The sequence below is a fragment of the Dicentrarchus labrax genome, unplaced genomic scaffold (genome assembly GCF_905237075.1).
Source record: "Dicentrarchus labrax unplaced genomic scaffold, dlabrax2021, whole genome shotgun sequence".
In the NCBI taxonomy this organism is placed as follows: domain Eukaryota; kingdom Metazoa; phylum Chordata; class Actinopteri; family Moronidae; genus Dicentrarchus; species Dicentrarchus labrax.
Genome location: NW_026136711.1, coordinates 19185161 through 19197448, shown reverse-complemented (window position 1 = coordinate 19197448; position 12288 = coordinate 19185161). Strand labels below are relative to the sequence as shown.

The 12288-nt window shown below is 41.8% G+C and overlaps 1 protein-coding gene across 4 annotated transcripts in view; it reads left to right on the top strand.

The window, feature by feature from the left end:
- Positions 1-12288, top strand: part of col7a1 (collagen, type VII, alpha 1) — a 63363-nt gene that overhangs the window by 18674 nt on the left and 32401 nt on the right. For all 4 annotated transcript variants that reach the window (XM_051414493.1, XM_051414494.1, XM_051414492.1 and 1 more), the window contains exons 17-60: positions 26-148; positions 393-659; positions 787-930; positions 1016-1147; positions 1360-1506; positions 1864-1998; positions 2101-2250; positions 2335-2471; positions 2568-2694; positions 2821-2964; positions 3325-3485; positions 3734-3775; positions 3938-3964; positions 4059-4103; positions 4269-4373; positions 4457-4528; positions 4626-4661; positions 4756-4809; positions 4938-5012; positions 5212-5325; positions 6466-6492; positions 6593-6646; positions 6758-6829; positions 6908-6967; positions 7698-7733; positions 7814-7858; positions 8630-8665; positions 8762-8806; positions 8940-8975; positions 9117-9152; positions 9285-9317; positions 9423-9494; positions 9610-9660; positions 9862-9897; positions 9988-10068; positions 10666-10701; positions 10828-10872; positions 10975-11046; positions 11185-11229; positions 11321-11356; positions 11567-11608; positions 11786-11866; positions 12028-12063; positions 12206-12241. In XM_051414493.1, the coding sequence (XP_051270453.1) occupies positions 26-148; positions 393-659; positions 787-930; positions 1016-1147; positions 1360-1506; positions 1864-1998; positions 2101-2250; positions 2335-2471; positions 2568-2694; positions 2821-2964; positions 3325-3485; positions 3734-3775; positions 3938-3964; positions 4059-4103; positions 4269-4373; positions 4457-4528; positions 4626-4661; positions 4756-4809; positions 4938-5012; positions 5212-5325; positions 6466-6492; positions 6593-6646; positions 6758-6829; positions 6908-6967; positions 7698-7733; positions 7814-7858; positions 8630-8665; positions 8762-8806; positions 8940-8975; positions 9117-9152; positions 9285-9317; positions 9423-9494; positions 9610-9660; positions 9862-9897; positions 9988-10068; positions 10666-10701; positions 10828-10872; positions 10975-11046; positions 11185-11229; positions 11321-11356; positions 11567-11608; positions 11786-11866; positions 12028-12063; positions 12206-12241 (3386 nt within the window). The remainder of the gene's footprint in view (positions 1-25; positions 149-392; positions 660-786; positions 931-1015; positions 1148-1359; positions 1507-1863; positions 1999-2100; positions 2251-2334; positions 2472-2567; positions 2695-2820; positions 2965-3324; positions 3486-3733; positions 3776-3937; positions 3965-4058; positions 4104-4268; positions 4374-4456; positions 4529-4625; positions 4662-4755; positions 4810-4937; positions 5013-5211; positions 5326-6465; positions 6493-6592; positions 6647-6757; positions 6830-6907; positions 6968-7697; positions 7734-7813; positions 7859-8629; positions 8666-8761; positions 8807-8939; positions 8976-9116; positions 9153-9284; positions 9318-9422; positions 9495-9609; positions 9661-9861; positions 9898-9987; positions 10069-10665; positions 10702-10827; positions 10873-10974; positions 11047-11184; positions 11230-11320; positions 11357-11566; positions 11609-11785; positions 11867-12027; positions 12064-12205; positions 12242-12288) is intronic.

The following is a 12288-nucleotide window of genomic DNA, read 5'->3' as shown; positions in this document are numbered from 1 at the left end:
TGCCATTTTACGCCATTCATTTCAGAGCAAAGTGCCGGCAGAGTCACTAACCTCAGAGTGACAAATGCAAACAGTCGGAGAATTCGAATTGCCTGGACAGGTGTTACTGGTGCAACAGGGTACAGGGTTACTTGGAGACAAGGCAGTGGTAAGTGCTGACTGGTTGTGGGTTTATTATTTTGAATCCAGCACTATTATATTTAGTCTTTTACATTGAATTGAAGATGTAAGCTGTATTTTTAGATCTTACCTCATTTACCTCAGTTTAAAAAAGGGTAGGAACAGACTTTGAAGCTGACTTTGAAGTTTCACATCTTTACTTTTCTCTTTTTTTAACTCATAGTCAGTTCTTATATGCATGATTTTATATCCCCATATTTTCTGCCTCACAGGTGCAGAGCAGTCCCGTCTTCTCGGGGCTGAGGCCACGACCTTCACTATAGACGGCCTGCAACCAGATGAGGCTCTGGTAATTGGTGTTGCAGCTGTGGTTGATCAACGCGTCGGAGAGGTGGTCACACTGTCTTCTCGGACTAATCCCAATGGTGGATCAGTGTCAGGCCTTCGTGTCATTGATGTCACATCTCAGAGGATACGCATTGCATGGTCGCCTACAACTAGGGCAACTGGCTATAAGGTCACTTGGCGGCGTGGTGATGGTAAGCACTGATTAGAATTAATACTTCAAATACATGACAACTTTTCTACTAGACTCACATGTATGTAGTTGGAGAAAGACACAAATGTCTACATTTTCTTCTGTCTGCCATGTTTTGCTTGGTGTAGGAACTGAAACAACTCGTAATGTGGCCGCTGACGTCTCTTCCTACACTATTGATGGACTACAGGCAGATTCATCCTACAGCATATTAGTTTCTTCACTGATTGGCTCTCGAGAGGGTAGTCCCTCCACCCTGGTTATCAGAACAGGTACCAAACTGAATCTGTCAAATACACATTAATGTTGTACTATGAGTAGAATCTCTGATTGAGTGTTTCCTTTGCTGTCCTTCAGAGTCAGATCAGACTGTGGTTGGGACTGTGACCTCACTTCAAGTCCAAGAGACACGTGGAGAGGTTGTCCGAATCACTTGGGTTGGTGTGCAGGGAGCGACGGCTTATCGTGTGTCCTGGAAGAGAACTGACGGTAGATCTATTTCTATTCTATTATTTATAGTTTCCTTTAAATCACATCTTAGAACAATAAAAGTTTCTTTCAAAGAATCAAGTTGCCCTCAAACTATGCATGCTATGTTAAATTTTGATTGAGATATAAGTTGTTTTCTTCTGTTTTGGATGTTTTATGGCAGCCAGTCTGTGTTACAGTACTCACTGTTGCCTATTTATGTGCTGCTGTAGGTGGTGCAGAGAGGAGTCAGCTTGTGGGGGGAGATGTGACAACAGTGGATTTAGACAGGTTGGACCCCGGAGCACAGTATGAGGTGCAGGTCTTGGCTTTAGTTCAAAACAGAGAGGGAACCCCTGTGTCTGTCAGAGTCACCACTCGTGAGTACTGTACATATTTTTCAGACATTATTTCAAGGTTTTAATAAAAAGGCCTAGTGTCTTAAAGCCTTCAAAGTGTTCTTAAGATAATTTATGGATGTAATATTACTTGATGTTTTTAATTAAAATGAGAGTTCATAAAGGCTGAATATAGTATAATATAACATACTACATTGCCTGTATTGTAGACCTTAGTAATACATTGTCTAATGTCTTTCCCTAAAACATACCAATAGTCACCAAGTTATACCCTGCAGCATATACGGTCTTAAATTTCCACTGATATATTGGATGAAATGTTAAATCACATGTCAAAATGTTTACATCGCTGTGTATTTACTGATTCTCTGTACACAGCTGGTGAATTTACCCCCTCTCCCTCACTACCTACAACTTTGCGAGTGGCAGAGGTTACCCAGAATTCTGTGCGGCTTGGCTGGAATCCACTACCAGGTGCCACAGGATATATTCTCCGCTGGAGAGAAGAGTCAGGTGAAAAATATGATTATACATACGCGTTATAATTTATATTTATTTTGGACTCTTATGTGCCTGCGCTACAGTCCTGCCATTTTAACTATTCACATTCCTCAGATACTGGTCGAGGTTCGTCTTTTACGCTCCCTGCTGCGTCCAGCTCTTACTTGGTGACTGGGCTGCGTTTGGGCCGCCGATACCGCTTTACTGTGCAGCCCACCTTTGCAAGTGGACTCGGAAGAGAGAGCTCTGTGGATGAACGCACTGGTAACACACCAATACATGCCCTTACCATTCCTATAAACACCTTTTGATACCTTATTTACCCATGCAAACGTCTCTGTCTGACAGTGTGTGTGGACGGACGTCTGGATGTGGTGTTCCTGGTGCCGGCATCAACCGATAGGATTAGCCTCGCAAGACCTCTGCGTGAACTCCTCACAAGTGCAGCGGGGTCACTCAACACTATTGGAGCCCGCGACTCACAGGTACTGATCTTGGAGAACAAATCTCAAAACAGGATGTTGAAAGGTAGATTTTAGCCGTGCACTGCCAACATTTGGATTATTTTTTTCCTGTTTCAGATGGGAGTTGTAGTATATGGTTACAGACCCAAAATATGGTTCCTGCTTAATCGCCATGGCAGGTCTGACACACTTTTTCAAGAGATCCAGTCCACACCCTTTGATGAAAGCCCAGGGAATAACATCGGTCAGTTTTTTACTCTGTCCTCTCACATAGATGTCCTTCCTAGTGTTTGTCTTTCTGAGCTTCATCTCTGTAGTTGCTCCGCGTGTGTGTGTCAGCAGTTGTGATATTGTCTGTCTCCCTCTGCAGGTGAGGCGGTGACATTCACCAGACAGTACCTTCTGACCACTACTGCTGGACGGAGACAGAGGGTTCCTGGTGCTGTTGTCATCATCGCTGACAAAAAATCAGCTGACAACCTCACTGTGGCAGCGAGCAATCTCAGGACTACAGGTGTGCTGGAGGAGTCATCTGTAGGATGAAACTTAGCTTGGTTTGATGTAACTATCTGCACCTAGATCACTATAGTTGGTTGCATCTGGACAATTTATTTTCAAGATTTCCATCACAGAAGTGGATGTACACTGATTAAAAAAATACTTTTCTAAAAACTGTCTCGAGTAAATGGCCCTGTGATCGATGCCACTGATCTGGAACTTAAGCAATCTGAAAAACATATATAATAATAATAATAATCAGAATAATAATAATTAAATATTATTGTACTAGTGTCTACTAATGTCTTACTTTACACTGACAACAAGTGCAAAAATCTTCCCCAGTGAGACAAATCTGCTGATGTGTGTCTGCTAGGCGTGACAGTGTTAGCAGTGGGTGTAGACCAGGCGGATGTTGAGGAGCTACGTCGGGTGGTGACGGATGGCAGCACCCAGAACATCCTTTATACCCGTGATGCGGCGCAGTTGGACACCCTACATACTGATCTGGCAGACTTGCTCTGTGGGATTGCAGAGGTAGATATAAACTGTGAAAAGGCGTATATTTTGTTTATAATCTTGTTTTATTCCTGCTCTGAATGCAGTTGACATAGTAATGACCAAAACAACATATTTTCACATTATTGTGTTAATACGATACTCTGACTCCCAGTTCGGCTATTTGACAACAGCTTTTTAATTGAACTGAATTACAGTTATAAATGAGGATATAAGACAAAAAAACTCTCATCTCATCCTAACATTTCTGTCCTTGTTTTGTTTAGGTAGTTCCAGGTCCAGACCGGTGTCCCATTCAGTGCCCGCAGGTGAGTTATTCTCTAACTGTATTAAGGACCTCCAGCTTTGATGAAATATATTGTAAATCTGATGACTGACAGAAAAATCCCTCAAGTTTTATTCCTCCTTGTCTCTTGCCTTCTTCTTCCTGCTGTATAATCTCTACATTAAATCTTTCCGATGTCTTTCAGGGTGAGAGGGGATATCGTGGAGAGAAGGTACAGTGCAGGAAGATGCTAAATGTTTTTTAGTGCCGTTCTTGTGATTTGTATTTTCAGCTGTTATGGTGCCATTTTTTGTTCGACTCCACAGGGTGAAAGAGGCAGAGATGGTGCAGATGGACGCAAGGGAGAGCCTGTGAGTCATCAATTAACACTGACCTTGATGATTCCTCTACACAACATTTATATAGATTTTTCAAAGTAATATTGATTGTACATACAAATATAGTGTGTGTGTGTGTGTGTGTGTGTGTGTGTGTGTGTGTGTGTGTGTGTGTGTGTGTGTGTGTGTTTGATGTAGGGTCGTGATGGTTTGCCTGGGAGGGAGGGCCCCAGAGGACCTGAAGGGCGCCCAGGTATCCCTTTTGAACCCACAGGGGGTGTGAAAGGAGAGAAGGGGGAGAGAGTGAGTACATCTAAGGCCATACAAAAACTATACAAACATGCCTGATTAGGACTGAAGTAATTAGTGGTTTGTTTTCTGTTTAGGGTTTTCCTGGCATTGATGGTAGTTCAGGGTTGCCAGGACGACCAGGTTCCCCCGGAGCCGCAGGTATCCCGGTGAGTAGAAGGACCATGACCTACAGACCCATTGGACGTGTTCATGTTGTTGTGTTAGCATAGAGGTAACAAAATAATGTTGTTGCTGTGTCTGCAGGGTTCCCAGGGCCTACCCGGTGTTAGAGGTGACCCAGTGAGTAACCCTTGTTCTCCTTACCTGCAGAGTTGTTTGATGGACATCTTAATATGAAGTAAAGTGCTTCCTACGTGTTTTTCTATTGTTCTAGGGTGCACCCGGTGGGACAGGACCACTAGGGCCAAAGGGCGATAAAGGTGAAAGGGTGAGCTGAGTGATAATTTGTAACCTTTTTTCTAACACACCTCACAAGTGCTGATAGTTTTTCTGTGCCAGTTTGAAAGAGACAGAGAACAAAGTGTTTGTGTTTACTGTACTTTGCTGATGCATCAGGGTGAACCGGGCTCAGCTGTTTTTGGAGGAGGTCTTCCAGGGAGAAAAGGAGAGCCAGGCATCCCAGGAATACCGGTAAGAAACAAACTGGAAAGCAAAATGTTCTCAAACAACCATTAGGCGATCACATTAGCATTAATCACACAAACCCTCCACACTCTCCTCTGTAAATGATGCCCAGGTGCAGTAGAGAGGTTGGGGGGTTGCTGTTTAGATGTTTTGGATGTACCAAGTCATTTCTGTATACTAGCCAGTGTTTGTGTTGTGTACTAAGGGTGTTCTAGGTCGGCCAGGTAGTGATGGGACCAAAGGTGCCATTGGAGTGCCGGGAACACCAGGTCAGGATGGTCGCCCAGGTTTACCAGGAACTCCAGGACTCTCCATCAAGGTGTGCTTCCTCCCTTGCTGCTTCTCTCCACCTATCTCAATTTAGAAAGTAACATTAGTTTGCTGATATAATCTCTTAAAGGCTTTCACTCGTAAATGCAAAATTACGTTTTTCAAAGATGCAGCGAGAACATCTGTCTTAAAAACTAGCCTCATAAGATATTCACCCTGTTTGTCAGATGTTGCTCACATCTTAACCAAGTGCTAAATCAATGAAATTACTAATCTAGTGTTAGATTATCTACTTTTACATTATTGATTGGTTTACAGGCATTTAAAAGACATTTTTATGTTTTTAAAATGTATTTCTGTTGGTTGTTTTAAACAAAAGATAAAAAATGATTTTGTATCTGTAGTTTTGTCATGTCACAGTAACTAGGCATCAGATAATTGTAATAACCGATGCAATTTTGAAATCTTTGATGAGAGCACATGTATCCTTAAGGTATTCTCTCATTTAGATTTCCTTTTTCTTGATGTGTTTTAGAGGCCTTAATAAATTCTAAATGGAGTCTTTTGGCTCCAACCACTGATGCAAGATGAAACTGTTATTGTCAGACTCATGCACATGGTGGTAGCATTGAGATACTAATGATTTTAATTTGAGCAGTTATTATATAGATCTTATAGATATAGGTCCTTGAAAATGTGAAAAGGAAGAGTGCACACAGACTTCACTCTTTCAGTATTTCCCCATGCATCCAAAACACTTGATATTTGATAGTTGAGTCAGATACTGATGGTATTTCCAGTACATATCTGTAAAGACAGTTTCTATGGAAACGTACATGAATCACACTATTTCAAATTATTGATTCTCATTCGGAGCAAACTATCATTACAAAATTTTCTTCAATTCCTCAGTAATTAATGATGATTAATGAGTTTTTGTGGATCACAAAGAATGACCAATTACTTATTACTGTTATTACAATAATTCTTTCTGGTACTGTTTGGTCATCGGTTTTTATTTCCTTTTTTGCCTATACTGTGATACTGTGTGGAACAGCAGAGAGGTGGATTATTTGTGTATGAATCAACTTGTGAGTATGTGTGTAGAATATCATAGGGAAACTTTCCCTAACAACAATGTTCAGCATCCTCTCTCGCTCTCTCTTTGTTTTTCTCTCTCTTTCTGCAGGGAGAAAAGGGCAGCCCAGGAGAGAGGGTGAGTCACACCATCACCAAACATGTCCTCTCACTGCAGAAATGTCCTGAGGAGCATGCGAGCATAATAATTCTCAGCTCTTATCTCTCTTTGCTGACAGGGACCTCCAGGAGTCGGTAACGGGGTGGCCGTGAAGGGCGAGAAAGGCTCTCCGGTGAGCACTGTCAATCACTGCCAATGTGCTGACTTGTTTAGTTTGCAGATGAACTCTGTGCACATGTGGGAGGGTGTATTTTGCATTTACTAATTGCATTTTTATTATCAGGGTACCCCAGGACTTTCAGGGGCTCTGGGTCCTAGAGGGCCAGCAGGACCACAGGGCAGCAAAGGAGACAAGGTAGCTGCAGATTGATTCAGTGTATGAGTGGTTGAGCATGTGAGGTGTTCATCTCAGAGAAAAAATTTTGTTTTTCAGGGCGACGGTGCTGAGGGGCCGCCTGGACCTGCAGGCAGGCAAGGAGAGCCTGGGGACAGGGTATGTTGAACACATATCAATTTTAGATGGCTGATGTCATGATGATGAATACAGTGAATTCTCGAAAGCACTGTTAGTACATACCTCTGCCATGTCTGCACAATCCTCTTTACTCCCATCACAATTTCAAACCTTTCTCATCTGCATCTCATTGTAAACTACCTTTGGAGAATACCTAGATCCTCGGAGTTCTACAGTTTGTACAAGGATGATTTGTTAGTGATGTTGTGGTCATTTGAATTCAACATGATGCTGTAGTGCCACCTGTAGGCAAATTGTTGTTAAATGTAGCAGGATCTCGCAAGCTCCTTTATGCATAGTCCATTAAAATATGGCTGCAATTGCACAATGTGTTTAAGAATTAAAGTAACTGGCATTACATTTTATGAATATTGGATAAACTGGCAGAATGACATAAAATATGTGGCCTACTGTAAGGATAGATACACATTAAATTATGCTTCTGTGCCTCACAATCCAGGAGTTGTGAGCTCAAGTATGAAGTGCATTATAAATGGCCACATGTTGGTGCTATCCACAGTTACAACTATTCAGTTCTTTCTTAGCCCATGGCCCAACTTTCTATCACTGCAATCTCCTATGTCATTTTTGAGATTTCCCTCTAGTTGACACACAAACACATAAATAAAACAGATAAACAGATCTTAAGCCTAAACTCCTTGATGAAATCTATAAATCTATGTTCAAGCATTTTGCTCATGTCTTTCAGGGTCCCCGTGGGCCTCCAGGAGAAATTGGTAGCAAGGTAAGATAAAGGTAAGGAAAATCACTTCTCTTGTAAGGTGTAAATAGAAGAATGACCTCTGTCATTCTGCATTCTGACAGGGGGACCGAGGACAGCCAGGTGAACCTGGATCACAGGGAGACAGGGTAAGTTACATGACATGAGAGTAAATCAGTCAAGTATGAGTATGAGTTTTTAATAGTCTAAATGACTGTGGTCTATACTCAAAAGTACAGAACCAGGTTTCGTTGACAATTTCACCACCAGGGAAGAGCACCTGCAATTCAAAATGGGATGACATTAACAATCTTACTGAGCCAGATGAGCATCTCATCAAGCTTGCATAGATCTGAAAGGTTGAAGTTAAAATTGTTGGTTAGAAAAGGGTGGAGACACAGCAGACAGTCATATTTCCTCAATCCAATAAAAATATGCTGCAGAGAACTTGTTTGTACCTGAACTGGAAGGCAGCTTTAATGTCGATTCCAAGGTCGTATTATCCCAATTTTCTTTTTCCTTTGATGAGATCGACATCTTTCTGTGCAAGATAGTGTTCATAACTGTGCACAATGAGTGGAAAGCGGTGATAATTGCTGATAAATAAAATGCCTCTTTGCATCAAAAAATAATTTAGATTTTATGGAAATCCCTTGATTTTCTGCAGTAGAGTAATAGTTATTTGTAGCTTCAGAATGTCTGCAACCCTGTTATGTAAGATGCCGGTTGTTAGTATATCAGACAATTAAAGAAGACAGCCTTTCCTCTCTTACTCTAGTACAAAACCTGTAAAGACTCAAGTTACAACAGTAGCTGTGACAGGTCATGCAGTTTGCACATGCATATGTTGATAAACGAGGATACTGGGCAAATTTCAGTGAATCTGGACATAGACTCATGTCTGTCACATGTCTTTGCAGGGGGAGAGAGGACCAGCTGGTGAAACTGGGGTGAAAGTGAGTTCAGCAGTGTCGGTTTAACGTCTAATTTGAATGAGTTAAACTTTTAGTAGGATTTTGTGCTGTTATCTGTCTAATAATGTTGTCTCTCAGGGGGACGCAGGGAAGCCAGGCCTCGCAGGAACACCAGGTTTGAGAGTGAGTGACAGTCACGCCATGTAGTATTGGCTAATGACATCAGTGAGAATTTTTTTCTTATATTTTGCTGCAAGGTCTGACTGTTAAAAATTCATAGCGAGTCTCATGAATGAGTGTTTCCATTTGTCATCAGGGTTTACCAGGGCCCAGTGGACCAGCAGGAGAAAAGGTGAGGTTGATTCAATTAAGTGTAATCCTATGAGAAGCAGCAGGTCAATAGGAACGTGGTTCCATCGCAGAGCGTTTCATAATCTGATGTAATACATTTCCAAGCAAAGATGAAAGACCAAGTGAACCTGTCTGTTCCCAGGGAAACGAGGGTGCACGAGGGGAGCCCGGCAAAAGTGTGAGTTATCAGATAAGGGGAAAAAAATCATGAAATATAATAATTAATCTTTCCTTTCATTTTGGATAGGCGCTTAATGCCCATGACAGTCTTTGTGTGTTATGACAAGTCTTTACTGTATTATTCATGCAGGGTCCAGCTTTACCAGGGAAGAAAGGAGATCAAGTAAGCTATCAAATTCTGTTCTGGTATAACCTTTAATTTGAACCGAGTTTACTGTTTACTCGCGCACCATCCTTCACTCTGACCGGTCTTGCTGTTGTTCCACAGGGGGAGCGAGGCCTGCCAGGTCCTGAGGGGCAGCAGGGGGGAAAAGGAGAGCCCGGACAGAGAGGAGACAAAGTGAGCAACCAGGGGATGATGATGCTCTAGAAATATTGATTTGTTTGTGTCAGAGGTACATTTGCAATCTGGCTATCTATCTAAATGACATTTCCCTTTCTTGCCATTTTGCAAGGGGTCTCCAGGGTTAGGCGTTGCTGGACCTAAAGGAGAGCCGGGAGAGAGAGTGAGTTTGCACTGGAATCATCATAGCACCTCTTTGTCAGAACACAAATGGCACAATCATAATGTTTATAGCTGCTTTGATATATTCCTGACAATAGCATCCATTATTCATGAAGCGTTCCCTTGTGCCACCTGTCAGTGTAAGTCGTGTCCAAAACTGCTCAAACCGAAAGAATACATAAAACATGTGCTCTTCCCTCAGGGACTTGCGGGTATCAGTGGAAGGCCAGGTGCCAAGGTGAGACACCTGCTATGTTTTTCCTGCGTGTGCGTCTTTTTCTGTTTATCTATATTTGATTGTTAAACTGGTGTTGTGACTTTTCTTTAGGGAGATCCAGGTGAACCAGGAGAGAGGGGGGAGAATGGACGACCAGGAATCCCAGGAAAACCTGGTCTTTCTGGAAAACAGGTCAGAGTGCTGCATGGGATCCGGCTATATTCAAATCTTAACTGTGAAAATTAATACCCACTCTCCACACCTGTTTCAGTTTTTGTTATTAGCAATCTCTACATACAGTAGGAATGACAGTGAATTATAAATGAATTATTCAATTACTATTTTCAGGTGGTTATACACTAATGAAAACATAATCTGAATAATATATTCCATTTCCATTCCCTATTTCTCAGCCTATGTAGTAGGTTATAGTTTCTACTGCAAAACCTTTGCTGTCTTTCTTTTGATGGTTTTACATAATGTCACACTACATTATGCTATTCAAGTCACATCATTGTTATTGCATGTTGCTATCAGTGCTGTAATCAAAGATCAAACCGCCTGTTGAGCTTTTTTCTCTTCCTTCCAACATGCATCTCTTTCTAATGATGCCATTTTAGAGGTAAAATAACTTCATAAAATTTGTGTGTATGTCATGCAATTTTCCCACAGTTTTTTATTTTTATATGTTCCCTGTACTCAGTTGCTGTTGTAGATTATGAAATATAATGCCTCTGAGGTTTCCTCCCAGTTAAGAATGAATTAATCGATTATACTTATGTTATACAGGGCGAGAAAGGAGATAAGGGTGATGAAGGCACACCTGTAAGTATGATCTCTTCCCCTTATTCTTGCTAACATCTCACCATCCACTCATCACCATATAAAGTGTATGTTTATTCATAAAGGTAAGTGTGTCACTGCAATTGTTTTAAACTTGATTTTCATTAGGGGGAGTCTGGACTTCCAGGAAAGCCAGGAGAAAGAGGACTGAGGGTAGGACAAAACACATTTTATTATCAAGTTTTAATTTGAAAACTACCAAGATGCATCAATGGAAAGTTCAGTTAACGGACATCTGTTATTGACCCCCCACAGGGACTGAATGGTCAACCAGGACGACCAGGAGAGAAAGGGGACACGGGAGACCCAGGAGAGCATGGACGAAATGTAAGAAACACATTTATGTATCATCACAAAGACAGCTTTTCAATAATGCTCTTGTGCTATTTAACTGCGGCCTTGAGAGAAGAACCAGTGAGGAAGCTCAGCTGCTCAACATCTTTATTGATCTGTGTTCGATCATAGGGCAGCCCTGGACCTGCAGGACTGAGAGGAGAAAAGGGAGACCTGGTTTGTTGTTTGCTTTATTTTTACAAAGTGCTTCTTTAATAACTTTGTATCTACTGTTAGTGGGTTCACATATTTCACTTTCTTCTTCCAGGGACCCCAAGGGCTTCCAGGACCACCAGGAAAAGTGGTGCGTGTGTCACACTGTACCCTATGTTTAAAACAAAATGAACCATAATTAATAAACCTTTATGGTCAGAGGAAACTAGAGTTGGGAACACAACAGCCTCTAGAATCTTCTTGCCATTGAATGACCTTCCTACAACCCAGTTCAATCCATTTCTGAGACTACAATATTCACTAATATTATGCAATATTCCATCTTTGTTCTCTTTAACAGGCTGACATCCAGGGCCAGCTAAAAGGGGAGAGAGGAGAGAAGGTTAGTGCTTTACCCGTGACAAGGTTTGGAGTTGCAGTATTCTCCAAAATCCTGTCTTATTGTAGCTATTGTAGTTATTGCAGACACACTAAAAACTACCATGTCACGATTAGCTGAAAGTTAAATACATAAAAAAAGTAGCACAGCTAAAACAACTTACGTCACTGTGACTCCCAGGGCGAAGATGGCGACCCAGGAGAGCATGGTAGCAAAGGTCAGAAAGGCGAAGCAGGGACTCCCGGAGCCCCAGGCCTACGAGTGAGTTTGCCTCATTCTTGCAATTTATAAACGCTTCTGTGAGCAACTGATAAGACACTGTATAAGCATCTGTATGCACGCTGACCCCTTTCCCTTTTGATTTAGTATGCGTGACTGATGATCCTCTGTGACTTCTTGTTCTTTCCCTGCTGTCTGTAAAGGGTCCGGAGGGACAACGGGGGCCGGCAGGCACAAGAGTGAGTTTGCTTTCTGTCACTGCTTCTCTACTTCAATGCTCATAACTGGATATCTGTAAATATCTGAATCATTTGTTCATTTCCTCATACACACATTTACATCACTGTCTTTTCTAATATATTTTATATTATGTATTTCCAGGGTGACTCAGGAGAGAGAGGAGCGCCTGGAGAGAAGGTTGGAAATCAATGAGTGTGATTTCTCCTCACAAAATCACCAACCTG